The 15,279-nt window shown below is 45.7% G+C and overlaps 1 protein-coding gene across 1 annotated transcript in view; it reads right to left on the bottom strand.

The window, feature by feature from the left end:
* Nucleotides 1-1,088: 1,088 nt before the first annotated feature.
* LOC132210946 (uncharacterized) overlaps nucleotides 1,089-15,279 on the bottom strand; it is a 50,815-nt gene continuing 36,624 nt past the window's right edge. Inside the window, exons 2-6 of the mRNA XM_059654454.1 lie at nucleotides 3,965-4,123; nucleotides 3,126-3,374; nucleotides 2,608-3,021; nucleotides 1,306-2,521; nucleotides 1,089-1,129 (exon numbers count right to left, since the gene is read on the bottom strand). Of these exons, the coding sequence (XP_059510437.1) occupies nucleotides 1,089-1,129; nucleotides 1,306-2,521; nucleotides 2,608-3,021; nucleotides 3,126-3,374; nucleotides 3,965-4,123 (2,079 nt within the window). The remainder of the gene's footprint in view (nucleotides 1,130-1,305; nucleotides 2,522-2,607; nucleotides 3,022-3,125; nucleotides 3,375-3,964; nucleotides 4,124-15,279) is intronic.

Raw genomic sequence — 15,279 nt, 5'->3', positions numbered from 1 at the left:
TCGAGTCTCGGTACCAGTGTGTCTGGGGGCTGGGTACCAGTGCGGTCTGGAGGCTGGGTATCAGTCTGTTCTGGAGGCTGGGTACCAGTCTGTTCTGGAGGCTGGGTACCAGTGTGTTCTGGGGGCTGGATACCAGTGTGTTCTGGAGGCTGAGTACCTGTGTGGTCTGGATGCTGAGTACCAGTGCTTGTGGAGGCTGGGTACCAGTGTGTTCTGGAGGCTGAGTATCAGTGCAGTCTGGATGCTGGGTACTGGTGCAGCCGGAGACTGGGTATCAGTGTGTTCTGGCAGCTGTGTACCAGTGTGTTCTGGAGGCTGGGTATCAGTACAGTCTGGTGGCTGGGTACCAGTGTGTTCTGGAGGCTGGGCACCAGTTCATTCTCGAGGCTGGGTACCAGTGCAGTCTGGAGGCTGTGTACCAGTGCGGTCTGGAGGCTGTGTACCAGTCTGTTCGCGAGGCTGGGCACCAGTGTGTTCTGGAGGCTGGGTACCAGTGTGTTCTGGAGGCTGGGTACCAGTGCAGTCTGGAGGCTGGGTACCAGTGTGGTCTCGAGGCTGGGTACCAGTGTGTTCTGGAGGCTGGGCACCAGTGCAGTCTGGAGTCTGGCTACCTGTGCGGTCTCGAGGCTGAGTACCAGTGTGTTCTGGAGGCTGGGTACCAGTGCGGTCTGGAGGATGTGTACCAGTGTGTTCTGGAGGCTGGGCACCATTGTGCTCTGGAGGCTGAGTACCAGTGTGTTCTGGGGGCTGGGCACCAGTGTATTCTGGAGGCTGAGTACCAGTGTGTCATGGAGGCTGGGTACCGGTGCGGTCTGGAGGCTGAGTACCAGTGTGTTGTGGTGGCTGGGTATCAGTGCGGTCTGGAGGCTGGGTACCAGTGCGGTCTGGAGGATGGGTACCAGTGCTTGTGGAGGCTGGGTACCAGTGTGTTCTGGAGGCTGAGTATCAGTGAGGTCTGGATGCTGGGTACCGGTGCGTTCTGGAGGCTGGGTACTGGTGCGGCCAGAGGCTGGGTACCAGTGTGTTCTGGAGGCTGGGTTCACGTGCGGTCTTGAGGCTGGGTACCAGTGCGGTCTGGAGGCTGGGTATCAGTACAGTCTGGTGGCTGGGTACCAGCGTGTTCTGGAGGCTGGGTACCAGTGCAGTCTGGAGGCTGGGTATCAGTGCGGTCTGGAGGCTGGGTACCAGTCTGTTCTGGAGGCTGGGTACCAGTGTGTTCTGGGGGCTGGATACCAGTGTGTTCTGGAGGCTGGGTACCAGTGCGGTCTGGATGCTGGGTACCAGTGTGTTCTGGAGGCTGGGTACCAGTGCGGTCTGGAGGCTGAGTACCAGTGTGTCCTGGAGGCTGGGTACCAGTGTGGTCTCGGAACTGGGTACCCGTGTGTTCTGGAGGCTGGGTACCAGTGTGTTCTGGGAAATGGGTACCATCACGCTCTGGAGGCTGGGTACCAGTGTGGTCTGGAGACTGGGTACCAGTGCGGTCTATGGGCTGGGTACCAGTCTGTTCTGGTGGCCGGGTTCCAGTGTGTTCTGGAGGCTGGTTACCAGTGCGGCCTGGAGGCTGGGCACCAGTGCGATCTGGAGGCTGGGTACCAGTGCTGTCTGGAGGCTGTGTACCAGTGTGTTCTGGGAAATGGATACCAGTGCGGTCTGGAGGCTGGGTACCAGTGCTTTCTGGAGGCTGGATACCAGTGTGATCTGGAGGCTGAGTACCAGTGCGGTCCGGATGCTGTGTACTAGTGTGTTCTCGAGGCTGGGTACCGGTACGGCCTGAAGGCTGGGTACTGGTGCGGTCTGGAGGCTGGGTACCAGTGTGTTCTGGGGGCTGGGCATCAGTGTGTTCTGGAGGCTGAGTACCAGTGTGTTCTGGAGGCTGGGAAACGGTGCGGTCTAGAGGCTGGGTACCAGTGCAGTTTGGATGCTGGCTACCAGTGCGGTCTGGGGGCTGATTAGGAGTGCGGTCTGGAGGCTGATTAGGAGTGCGGTCTGGAGGCTGCGTACTAGTGTGTTCTGGAGGCTGGGTACCAATGTGTTCAGGGGGCTGGGTCCCAGTGCGTTCTGCGGGCTGGGTACCAGTGTATTCTGGAGGCTGGGTGCCAGTGTGTTCTGGAGCCTGGATACCTGTACGGTCTGTTGGCTGGGTACTGGTGCGGTCTGGAGGCTGGGTATCAGTGTGTTCTGGAGGCTGAGTACCAGTGCGGTCTGGAGGCTGAGTACCAGTGCGGTCTGGAGGCTGATTACCAGTGCGGTCTGGAGTCTGTGTACCAGTGTGTTCTAGAGGCTGGGCACCAGTGTGTTCTGGAGGCTGTGTACCAGCATGTTCTGGAAGCTGGGTAACGGTGCGTTCTAGAGGCTGGGTACCAGTGCGGTCTGGATGCTGGCTACCAGTGCCGTCACGAGGCTGGGTACCAGTGTGTTCTGGAGGCTGTGTACCAGCGTGTTCTGGAGGCTGGGCACCTGTTCGTTCTGGAGGCTGGGTACCAGTGCCGTCTGGATGCTGGCTACCAGTGCCGTCACGAGGCTGGGTACCAGTGTGTTCTGGAGGCTGGGTACCAGTGCGGTCTGGAGGCTGGGTACCAGTGTGTTCTGGAGGCTAGGTACCAGTACGGTCTGGATGCTGGGTACTGGTGCGGTTGGAGGCTGAGTACCAGTGCGGTCTGGAGGCTGTGTACCAGTGTGTTCTAGAGGCTGACTACCAGTGTGTTCTGGAGGCTGGGCACCTGTGTGTTCTGGAGGTTGAGTACCAGTGCGGTCTGGGGGCTGATTAGGAGTGCGGTCTGGAGGCTGATTAGGAGTGCGGTCTGGAGGCTGCGTACTAGTGTGTTCTGGAGGCTGGGTACTAATGTGTTCAGGGGGCTGGGTCCCAGTGCGTTCTCGGCTGGGTACCAGTGTATTCTGGAGGCTGGGTGCCAGTGTGTTCTGGAGCCTGGATACCTGTACGGTCTGGTGGCTGGGTACTAGTGCGGTCTGGAGGCTGGGTATCAGTGTGTTCTGGAGGCTGAGTACCAGTGCTTGTGGAGGCTGGGTACCAGTGCGTTCTGGAGGCTGGGTACCAGTGTGTTCTGGAGGCTGGGTACCTGTGTGTTCTGGAGGTTGAGTACCAGTGCGGTCTGGAGGCTGATTACTAGTGCGGTCTGGAGGCTGGGTACCAGTGTGTTCTGGCAGCTGCGTATCAGTGTGTTCTGGTGTTTGGGTTCAGGTGCGGTCTTGAGGCTGGGTACCAGTCCGGTCTGGAGGCTGGGTATCACTACAGTCTGGTGGCTGTGTACCAGTTCGTTCTCGAGGCTGGGTACCAGTGCAGTCTGGAGGCTGTTTACCAGTGTGGTCTCGAGGCTGGGTACCAGTGTGTTCTGGAAGCTGGGTACCAGTGCGGCCTGGAGGCGGGGTACCAGTGTGTTCTGGAGTCTCGGTACCATTGTGTCTGGGGGCTGGGTACCAGTGTGGTCTGTAGGCTGGGTACCAGTGTGTTCTGGGGGCTGGGTACCAGTGTGTTCTGGAAGCTGGGTACCAGTACTGTCTGGAGGCTGGGTACCAGTGTGTTCTGGAGGCTGGGCGCTAGTGTGTTCTGGAGGCTGAGTACCAGTGCGGTCTGGAGACTGATTACCTGTGCGGTCTGGAGGCTGGGTACCAGTGTGTTCTGGAGGCTAGATACCAGTGCGGTCTGGAGGCTGATTACCTGTGCGGTCTGGAGGCTGGGTACCAGTGTGTTCTGGAGGCTGGATACCAGTGTGTTCTGGAGGCTGGGTACCAGTGCGGACTGGAGGCTGGGTACCAGTGTGTTCTGGAGGCTGGGCACCAGTGTGTTCTGGAGGCTGGGTACCAGTGCGGTCTGGCGGCTGATTACCAGTGCGTTCTGGGGGCTGGGTACCAGTGTGTTCTGGAGGCTGGGTAGCAGTGTGTTCTGGAGGCTGGGTACCAGTTCGGCCTGGAGGCTGGGTACCAGTGCGGCCTGGAGGCTGGGTACCAGTGTGATCTGGAGCCGGGTAGCAGTGTGTTCTGGAGTCTGGGTACCGGTTCGGTCTGGAGGCTGGGTACCAGTGCTGTCTGAAGCCTGGGTACCAGTGTGTTCTGGAAGCTGAGTACCAGTGCGGTCTGGAGGCTGGGTACCAATCTGTTCTGGAGGCTGAGTACCAATGCGGTTTGGAGTCTGAGTACCAGTGTGTTCTGGAGGCTTTTATACCTATGTTGGCACGAAAGTCTGTCATGATGGACTTTTTATTTGTTTATTTTTCTAACTTTTCCCTTACCAGCCTGTACCTAGGTAACTTTGTATCTAAGATGGCACCAGAAGCCGCAACCTGTAATCTCTTCACTGCATTTATATGAGTACATGTGACAATAAAGCGAATTCTAATTTTAATCATCAGAGCCATTCTTGCTGCATTTTCCCTGTCTAGTCTTGTAAAAATTTATACGTTTATGAGATTCCTTCCTCATTTCTCTAAACTCCGGTGACTGCAGTTCTAACCAACCAGCCTTTCACCTTTAAACAACCCTTTATCCCTGGGACTAATTTATTGGGAAGTCAATCCTTCATATGCCCTGCAAAGCTGAACTAAAAAGAGATGAATCTTACTTGTACTGCTGTTAAATTAAGTTTAAATTTAAGCATCTCATGTTCGGCGCAACATTTTTTTTCACATATTGACTCTCAGTAATCTATTATAATCTTTGCACCCTTCTTCAAGTGTGAAGCAGTCAGTTCATGGGTAATTCTACTTGCTAATTTATTATATTGTCCTACATTCAACATTTTTATTCTCAAAGGGAAATTAGCATCCTGCTTGACAATAGAAATATGCAGAAGTCATTATAAACGGCCCACTTCTCAGACATTAACTGAGAGAAGTTTCTTTCCTGAAATAATGATGACTGATACACTGCTTCATGATGGAGAAATGATGAGGTGAAGGGTGATGTGGCCAGGCTCCAGAAATGGAAAGCCACCGACTTCTGTCTTTTTTTAAAGTATTAACTTTAGCATTATGATAATAACTATAGTTTAACATGCTTTTGTTTAAATTATATGAAAGGTGAATAAAATAAGTAACCAAGTCTGTTCTATAATGTTTCACAAAGATGATGTGTAACCACGAAGTAACCTGTATCAGCAGGTTGTGGTGTGCTCTGATAAAAATCCACTTTCAGTACTTAGAAGGCTGAGATAAGGGGTTGCTGAGCATATTGATAATTATCTTTACAAGGTATGTTTTGTTACTTCTGGACTCTAAGGAACTGATAAATAATGATAAATAGGACAGCTTGTCCAGCAATCGCTGAAGAAATCAAACAATTGTAGGTTATATTTCTCTGAAACAACAGTGAATGACTTTCTGCATCTGTAACATTTTGATTCAGCGTAACCAATGCTTAATAATGCTGTGTTTAGTCGGACATGTCAGATGCTTCCTGGCTGCATAATTTTTTTTTCACAGCAGCTTGGCCCGTTCAGATCTGCTGCTGAGTTACCTGGTGCCTGTTGTTTAACATAATTGATTCCATATGTTCCATTGAGCAACAAAAGACTTTCAGAAATTTACCAGATATTGTAAGTCTGTCGTTTTGTACAAACACCCGATTCCACCTTTCCCTTCCATTTCAGAAGCCAACTCTCCACTGGGAAGAACACAGCTTTTTTTAAAAATGCCCACTAGTGCTGTTGCAACTTAACCAAAACCCATCAAGGGAAATCGGAGAGAGACTGAATCAAAATATCAATGGAAGGGGAATACTGAACCCTGAACCGCCATAGTGTGCACCTGTCCTGGATTGTAGAAGTTGCTTCTTGACATATTTATTCAAGAACATGATTACACACCTCTGGAGTAGACAGAACCTGAACCCAGGTATCCTTGTTCAGAAGTAGGGATGCCCAGCTCTCTTACTTTAAAACTTCCACCAAATCACTTGTATCTCTAATTAAATTAATGAATGACACTTAATGCCCATGAAGGGCAGTGCAATACTAGCTAAAGGAAAGGGTAAGGAAAGAAAGAGAGTTTGAAATTAGAATTGAATTGGAGAGGAGATAATGCAGTCCAAATCCTATGGTACCCCCTTCTCAAGAACTCAAATCTTGATGATGATCTTGTGGTATACTTGTCGTGCCCCTAGTTTTGAGCTAGGAGTTCAGCTCCTGTTGTAAGTTTTAAAATTCATTCACGGGATGAGGGCATCGCTGGATAGGCAAGCATTTATTGTCCATCTCTAACTGTTAAAAGTGAATCACATTGCTGTCGGTTCAGAGTCACACGTAGGCCAGATCAGGTAAGGATGGCAGTTTCCTTCCCTAAAGGACAATAGTGAATCGGATGGGTTTTTCCTGACAATTGACAGTGATATCATGGTCATCATTAGACTCTTAAGACTGAAGAGTTGTTTAGAAGATATAGAAATCAACTTTTTTTTTGTTTGGAGATTACACACCTTTGGAGCAGGTGGGACCTGAAGCCAGGTTTTCTGGCTCAGCGATCGGAACATGATCATTGCATCACAGTACATGGAATAGTGTTGGTTAGATGGGCTTGAGATCGGTATGACAGGTCGGCACAACATCGAGGGCCGAAGGGCCTGTACTGTGCTGTAATGTTCTATGTACCTTACAACCCAGTTCTTTCCTTTACATTTTTTATACCTGGAGCACTCTTACACACAGCTCTGTATTTACCCCATCAGCAATGGTATTGAGCCCTATTTTATGTTTTAATCAACATGTTCAGCGATGTTTTGACATGCTCTGAAGCAGGAGACACTTGAAGCCAGGGTTCCTGTCTCAGAGGTAGGGACACTACCATGGAGCACCACAAGAACCCCTCAGAACACAGCTCTCCTTACATATGGAAGTGCTCTTACCTATAATCGAATGACTCTCCCAGCATCAAATCACCACAAGACATTTTCTCCAACTATTAACCACCACCACGAACTCACCCATGGAGCCAATTGGAAATTTGCATACAAAGCCTGTTATGTGTGGTGCGACCCATCAAAAGTGAGGGAAAGCTAGGGGGAGCAGGAAGGTGTAAAATCAAAATGGAGTTGGAGGGGAGATAAAGAACTGTGTTCCCCATAGTGTCCACCTGTCTCTTTCAAGGCATTGAGAGCATTGGTGGACACCACATTCTCCCTCCCCAAGGACAGAACTCAGTTCTTTTTGTTTTCTTTCTTTATATATCCAAATGTGTTATCACATATAACCAAACTGCTTTCCCACACCAAATCACTGTGATGTTTTAATTTAACTACCAACCACCATCTGTAAAACAGCCACGCAAACAATTAAAGCCAATTACAATGAGCAATGTCAACCATCAAACAAATCCAGTTATTTTACTTTCTTAATTTTTCCATGCCCAGAAGCCCTCTTAAACACAACTGAATCGCTTTCCGACAATGAACCCACATGACTTTTTTTCATTTTTATCTGTTAGCCAGCACCAATAATCTCCAGTGCAGCCAATAAGAAGTTGACATGCAAAGTCCATTACTGGGAATGTTATCCAGCAAAAGTGAAGGGTGGTTTTGGGGGGTGGGGGTGGTGGGTAGGAAGACAGTGAAATGATTAAAGTCAAAACAGAATGGTAGGGTGACAGAACACAGATCTTTTTTCCTCTCCATATCCAGAGTTGCAATCACATACAACCAAACAACTTTCCCACCACCAACTCACCATGATCTTATTTTTAAACTCTTAACCACCACCACTATAGATCCTAGCCCTTTTTATACTCAGGTGTGGCATCACATGCAACTAAGTGACTATCCCATCACCAAAGTCACCATGGCTCTTCTTTTTTCTGTTCTTTTTTCCCTTCTTAAACAGTAACCACCATTAATAAAACACCCATGTAGCCAATTAAATATTTGCAAACAAAAAGCTCATTATGGCCAATATGAATGATCAAAGGTGAAATGGGGCAGTTAGGGACAGAGGGAATGGACGACATCAAAATGGAGTTGGAGGGGACAGAACCCAACTCTTCATTTCATATCCAGACATACTATCACATCAACCAAATGACTTTCCTTCCACCAAATCACCATGACTTTTTTTTTTAAGTATTAACTGCTACCTTCGATACAGAACCCGGCTTTTTTTGTCATTTAACCTAGGATCAATTACTGCCTTTTGATGAGATGTGGGTCACTATTGGCTTTACAGGTGGATAAAGATTATTGAAATATTAATGTTTTATTTCAGGGAAGGTTTGCAAAAGAAATGAGCTGTCCTTTAAGATCAACCATAATTGTTGCTGTAGATCTGAGGATCAAGCAAGTATTACTGGAGCCACTTAGCTGCCAGCAGTGGTAGTGGAGTCAGATACTTTAGAGACTATTATGTGATCCTTGGGTAGGCACACGGACATTAATAAAATGTAGTGTATGCTGGGTAGATTGATCTTAGTAGGATAATAGGTTGGCACACCATTGTGGGTCGAAGGGCCTGTACTCTGGTGTAGTGGGAGATCTTGTAGGTGGAGTTCATTTGGAATTTGGCAACACAGTTGTTGGTGCACAGGGAGCACAGTGGGGGGTTGAGACAACATCCTTGGGGCGCTCCAGTGTTGAGTGTTACTATGGAGGAGATGCAGTTACCTATCCTCGTTGATTGTGGTCTGTGGATCAGAAATCTGAGGATCCAGTTGCAGAGAGTGGAGCCGAGACCAAGGTCATGGAGTTTTGAGATCAGTCTGGAGGGGATAATGGTGTTGAAGCCAGAGCTGTAGTCGATGAACAGGAGTTTGATGTAGATGTCTTTATTGCCCAGATGTTCCAGTAATGAGTGTAGGGCTAGGGATGTGGCATCCTCTGTGGACCTGTCACATAGGTAGGCAAATTGTAGGGGATCGAGGGAGGCTGGGAGATTACACTTGATGTGGGCCATGACCAAAGTCTCAAAGCACTTCATGATTATGGAGGTCAGAGCCACTGGGTATTAGTCATTAAAGCAACATTTATTGTGCTTTCTTAGGTAAGTTGTCTATTTCAAATGAGTGAGCAGCCAAATGGTCTGATAAGACCACGGCGTAATTTAGTTGATTTTGACTGAAGTTCATCATCAATTGGATATTATTTTCATTTGCTTATTTTATCACTCTTTCCCACATGAATCGTAACATGCATGGTAGCATGGTGGCCCAGTGGTTAGCACTGGAACAAAATCAGAAGGTGCTGGAAAAACTCAGCAGATCTGGCAGCATCTATGAAGAAAAAATCAGAGTTAACTTTTCAGATCCGGTGACCCTTCCTCAGACCCTGGGTTCAATTGCATCCTCAGGTGACTGCCTGCATGGAGTTTGTACATTCTCTGGGTGCTCCAGTTTCATCTACACATTTGCCAGTTAGGTAGGTCGGACATGTTAAATTGCCCAAAATGTCCATGAATATGTAGATTAGGTGGATTAACCAAGGGAAATGCAAGGTCTGTGTAGAACGTTCTTTTGAGAATCAATATGGACTTAGTGGGCCAAATGGCCTCCTTTCACACTGTTGGAAGTCTATGACTAAACCAGTTCACATTTTTGGACAATTTGATAAGAATTTAGCTATAAATTACTGATGTGAAAAGAGTCATTTTTAAGAACATCTCCAAAGTAGGGGAAATATATTATTTGAACAAGTAAGTTTAAGCTTTGCAAAGGCTCAATTCATAGATTCTTCAACTCACTGGAAGACTCACGCAATGAAATCATTGTAGCCTTGTTTGGGCAGCTCGCATGCATTCATGTTGAGTCCTTTTCAGGAATGGGTATCAATACCACCTGCTGCTTTCCAGGAAGAACTCCTCAGAGCCCTTAAAGTACCTACAATGACAGGATCATTCAGATTCGTTTATGGTGAATTCAGTGAACGAAAAGATGAAGTTGCCATAGTCTTACCAGACTCATTGGAGATACACACCGGGTACCAGTTTAAACTGAGGGTCACCACGCTTCAGGTAAGGGGAGAGTTGAAAAGAAGAATCTTTCAGTGTAACCTCAGCCATCACAGGAATTGAACTCCTGCTTTAGGCATCACTCCGTATCGCAGACCAGTTGTGGTGAGTTGATTTCCTGTAGTCGCTATGCCCTAGGCTGTCTCATAATGTCCTTAGGGAACAAATTCCAGGATTCTTGACTCAGCAAACAGTGAAGGAAAAGTGACATATTTCCAAGTCAGGATGATGAATTTGTAGGTGGTGGTATTTCCAAATATCTGTTGCCCCTTGTCCTTTTAGGTGGAAGTGGTTGTGGGTTTAGAAGGCTGGGTGAGGATCTTTAGTGAATTTCTGCAGTGCATCTTGTAGATACTACACACTGCTGCAACTGTAGTGGAGGGAGCAGATGCTTATCAATATGGTGCGCATCACTTGGACTGTTTTGTTTGAGATGGTGTGAAGCTTCATGAGTGTTGTTGGAGCTGTACTCATCCAGGCAAGTGGGGAGTATTCCATCACAGTTCTGGCTGGTACCTTAGCAAGCTTTGTGATGAGCTACTCTCTGCATTATTCCTAGTCTCTGAATACTTTTGAACCACAACCTTTGATTTATCAGCATAAAGCCACAATAGCAGAATCACATTAACTGTGCACATCGCTCACAGAATGTCAGTCATTGCACTTAAAGAAAGTTATGTGATGTGTAAATTATTTGAGGCCCTTTTAGTTGCAAAATGTGTTACATAAATACAAGCATTACTGTTATTTTTTCAGTAGGTATAAGAGAGGTAGTACCAAGGATATATTTCACAAGGCCAAATTCAGTGGGAAAGATCAACATCTAAGAACATTGTTCAAAGTTTGTTATAAAATGACCCCTGCATGAAAACAAAGAAAACATGAGTTCATCAGATAAAGAGAAGATAAATTTAATCTTAAATGTCCCATTGTTTTACAATGGGAGTGAGACTTAACCTTTAATCTTCCTTGGAGACATAATCAAGATTTTATTGGCTTATTTATAAAAACAAACTGCATCAGCTAATTTATTAAAGATCTCTGAAAAGTGATGATGTTTCAAAAACCTTAGATTTCTGCTTGAGCTCTGCAGTTATCGCAGACTCAATATCATTTCACTTTTCCTGTTGATTTAAGTTTAGGTCAAAAATCACATAACACCAGGACATTGTCCAATAAGTTTATTTGAAGACATAAGATTTCAGAATCTTTAATAAACCTGTTGGACTATAACCTGTGTGATTTTTTTTACCTTGTCCACCCCAGTTCAACACCGACACCTCTGCAAAATGATTTAAATTTAAACATGTGGAGAGGTGAGAACTTTGTTACTGTGAGCCTCCTATTTGATTGCATGATGCTGTAGTGAAAATCAACATGCATCTATGTGTATACAAACAATCTGTTTTGACTGGCAAATATTTTTGCAGCCTCCTGTAGCACTGCATCCCTGAGTTTTCTGAACTCCTCCCAATCTGTCCACTTGTGCATCCCTGAGTTCAGTCACCTATACATTGGTTGCCAAGTCCTTAGATGTCGAAGAGTTCCTTCCATACATATCTCAACATCTCCCTTCTCCTTTCAGACAACCTTTAAACCCTATCTCCATAACTAAGAATTTGGTGCCAAAAAGACAATTTGGTGGCCAGCATCTCATTTCCAGATTCCCAAGGCCTGACAACCATCCAGAAGGCAAAAATCAGGAATGTCGTGGAGAGTTCTACAGCTCCGCAAATCAAAAAACAGTAAATACTAGAGAAACTCAGCGGGTCTGATAGCATCTGCAGAGACAGAAACAAAGTTAATGTTTCAGGTCCAACAACCCTTCACCAGAACAGTCCTGAAAAAGGATCACTGGATCTGAAACATAGATTCTTCTTTCTCCCCACACCTGCTGATAGACCTGTTGAGTTTCTCCAACAATTTTGGTTTTCGTTTCAGATTTCCAGCATCCGCAGTTGTTGGTTGTAATCTACAATTAGCTGGACGAGAGCAGCTCCAACAGTACCCACTTCAAGGAAACGCAAACAATTTGCATAGTGCCCCAACTTAAATGCCCTATTCCTCCACCACCGGCACACAGTTGGTCACAAATCATCAGTACAACTGTGCAAGCAGGTGGCTCAGCACCACCTCCTCAGGGCATTAAGGACTGACAATAAGTGCCAGCAATACCCATATCCCATGAACGATAAAAAGCTCTTAGGAGGGGAATCTATTTGCAAATTTCATGAGCAGGTATGTTTCAGATGTCGAACTGAAATACTTGCAAGGTCTAGAAAGATGGAACTAATTAAACCAGAGGCATTCATACCCACAATCCTTAGACTAGTATTGACAGCCACATTCTACGGTGGTCTACCTGAATGGTTGCTCCGTTTTACAAGGGATGCTGCCACTGAGCTATGCCTCTCGGTCCAACAAATAAGGCCAACGTTAAAATGCGTTTTTGCTTTGAAGGTCAGCACTGCTTTGATGATTTAGGCACCAATGAATACAAATATCAGATCGGCTAATGTGTCGTATGCACATATGTCAAGCAAATGTCACATTGTCAGCACTTAAAATTCTGCTTGAGGACCAAAAGGTCAAAAGTTGTAACAATTTGGACTGATAGGAAATCTAAAACTGACAAAACTCTAAATGAACACTCACTTCGTGATTTTCAGATCTGGCAATTCTTCTCATGAACTCATGTGAAGGACAACAAAATTGAAGCGAGAAGACATAGTCTCAATGAAGGTCAAGTTCACAGCTTGACAGTACATACAAATGGGCCAAAATCTTCTCCTTCATATGGATAGCATTAGACACTTTCTAGCAGAATATCTGTTTGTACATGACATTGATGACAACGCTTGCCAACATTGCCCAGAATATAGAAATTGGAATGTATGTTGAGGTTGTACAGGACATTGGCGATTCCTCCTCTGTGTTTAGTTCTTGGGTTGCCTTGTTACAAGAAGGATATTGTTGAACTGGACAGTGTTCAGAAAAGATTTACCAGGATGTTTGAGTTCAAGGGTTTGAGTTATAAAATAGGCTGGAAGAGCTGGGACTTTTTTCACTGGAGCATTGGAGGTTGAGGGGTGATCTTTCAGAGGTTTATAAAATCATGAGGGGCACAAATAAAGTGAACGATAAAGGTGTCTTTCCGATGGAGGGGGAGTTCAAAACTATGGGACATATTTTTAAAGTGAAGAGCGAAAAGGACAGGAGGAACAACTTTTTTTATGCAGAGAGTAGTTTGTTTGTGGAATGAACTGCCAGAGGAAATGTTACCATGTTTAAAAGACATTCAGATAAGTAAATAAATAGGAAAGGTTTGGAAGGAGACGACCTAAATTCTCAGAAACAGTCTTCAGAAATTTCTGAAGAAGGTCTAGGCCCGAAACATCAGCTTCCCTGCTCCTCTGATGCTGCTTGGCCTGCTGTGTCAATCCAGCTCCACACCTTGTTGCCCCTAGTTAGTCTGCACTTTGCTCGGGTAACAAGTGAGGCCTTTCCACACCTAACATCACAGAACTAAAAGTAAATAAATCTGTACACAGTGAAGCCATGAGGCCATTTCTCAATATGGCTGCCCAATCTTTCCATTGTCCTTAGGCCTCTAAGAGCGAATCACATAACTAGGGCTGTGGGTTAGTGGTTTAAACAAAATAATTGTGGAGGGGTCCAGTTGTGTGGAAAATTATGGAAAATGCAAATGGCAGGAAGGTTCAGCAGGGCTCATTAAATTTTTCAAAACATGTAATAGGATCGACGGATGGACAGGCTGGCGTTGGAGGAAGTCCACAAGAGTTTCACAAGAATGATTCCAGGGATGAAAGGTTTGTCATATGAGGAGCATTTGGGAACTTCAGATCTGTACTCAATGGAGTTTAGAAAGATGATAGGGAATCTGATTGAAATTTACAGACTACTGACAGGCCCGGATAGAGTGGATGTGGAGAAAATGTTTCGACTTGTACGAGAGACTCGGGACCTGAGGGCATAACCTTAGAATGAGCCTTTAGAACTTAGGTGAGGAATAATTTCTTCAGCTGGAGGATGGTTAATCTGCAAATTTCATTGCCACAGAGGGCTATGGAAGCAGTGTCATTTAGTGCGTTTGAGACAGAGAAGATGGGTTTTTGGCTGATAAGGAGATTAAGTGTTTTGGGGAGAAGGCAGGAGAATGGGGTTGAGAAACATATCAGTCATGATCAAATGTTGGAGCAGACTTGAAAGGCCAAATAATACTCCTATGTCTTATGGTCTAATCAGTCCGAGATCAAAATAGTAACTCAGAGAAACTTTTGGTTAAAATAGTCCAGCAGAATGAAGAAATTGAGCATGAAATTCAAAATCTGGAACCGTGCCCTTGATATGATCTGACATATAACATTAGTCAGACTTCACGTTAAAAATGTTGGCTGTTTGTTTACGAGGTACCCAGTGCTTGATATTATCAGTTGTTGCAATTTTGGTGTTTTATCTACAATATGTAATCAAGAATTAGTGAACTAGCTACTTTAGAAATGGTTAGGTTATTTAAAGAATTAGTTATGAGCAGTCAGTAGGGATGATTTCTTCTCAAAGTGGGAGAGCTGCTGTAAATTGCAATTGAATTTCCTAAGTATTTACTGAGTAGCATGAGATGCCATTTTAACCATCATTGTATCAGTGACCATCTTCTCAAATTGCAAGCACACGCGAACAAAATAAAAGATTGTGTGAAAAACAGGGGTCCTGATGCTCCATTGAGCTAACACCAATGATTTGTCTGAATGCTCCATGTACCCTGTTATCATGGGAAAATAAAAAGTATTGTTCTTAGAGTGAATGGGGACAATGGTCATCCAGGCATCAAGGGAAGCTGCCTGTGGATGTTAGCTAAATGCACAGACTGGTAGCTGACACAGAACGGATTGCCAGTTCCCGAATTAAGATATATTCACAGTGGTGGGTAGGATTTGACGAAGTGAGGGAGGATCCAGGAAAAAGAAAATTCACCTTATTTGGAAAAGACAACGAGACCTCAAAAGACCGTGAAATGGGCAGGTGGCAGCCAAAGCGGGATTATCACTGGACTCTTCATCCAGGGACCCATTTAATATTCTAGGCATCAGAATTCAAATCCTGCTACAGCAGATAGCAGAACTTAAATTCAAAAAGTGTCTGGAATTAAGAGTCTCATGATGACCAGAAATCCATTGTCAGGAAAAGCCCACCTGGTTCACTAATGTCATTGAGGGAAGGAAATGGCCGTCCTTACCTGGTCTAGTCTGTATGTAACTCCCCATCCACAGCAATTTAGTTGACTATTAACTGCCCTCTGGGAAATTAGGGATGAGCAATGAATG

This window comes from Stegostoma tigrinum, chromosome 25, assembly GCF_030684315.1.
Source record: "Stegostoma tigrinum isolate sSteTig4 chromosome 25, sSteTig4.hap1, whole genome shotgun sequence".
Lineage (NCBI taxonomy): Eukaryota > Metazoa > Chordata > Chondrichthyes > Orectolobiformes > Stegostomatidae > Stegostoma > Stegostoma tigrinum.
This window is presented reverse-complemented; position numbering and strand designations above follow the sequence as displayed.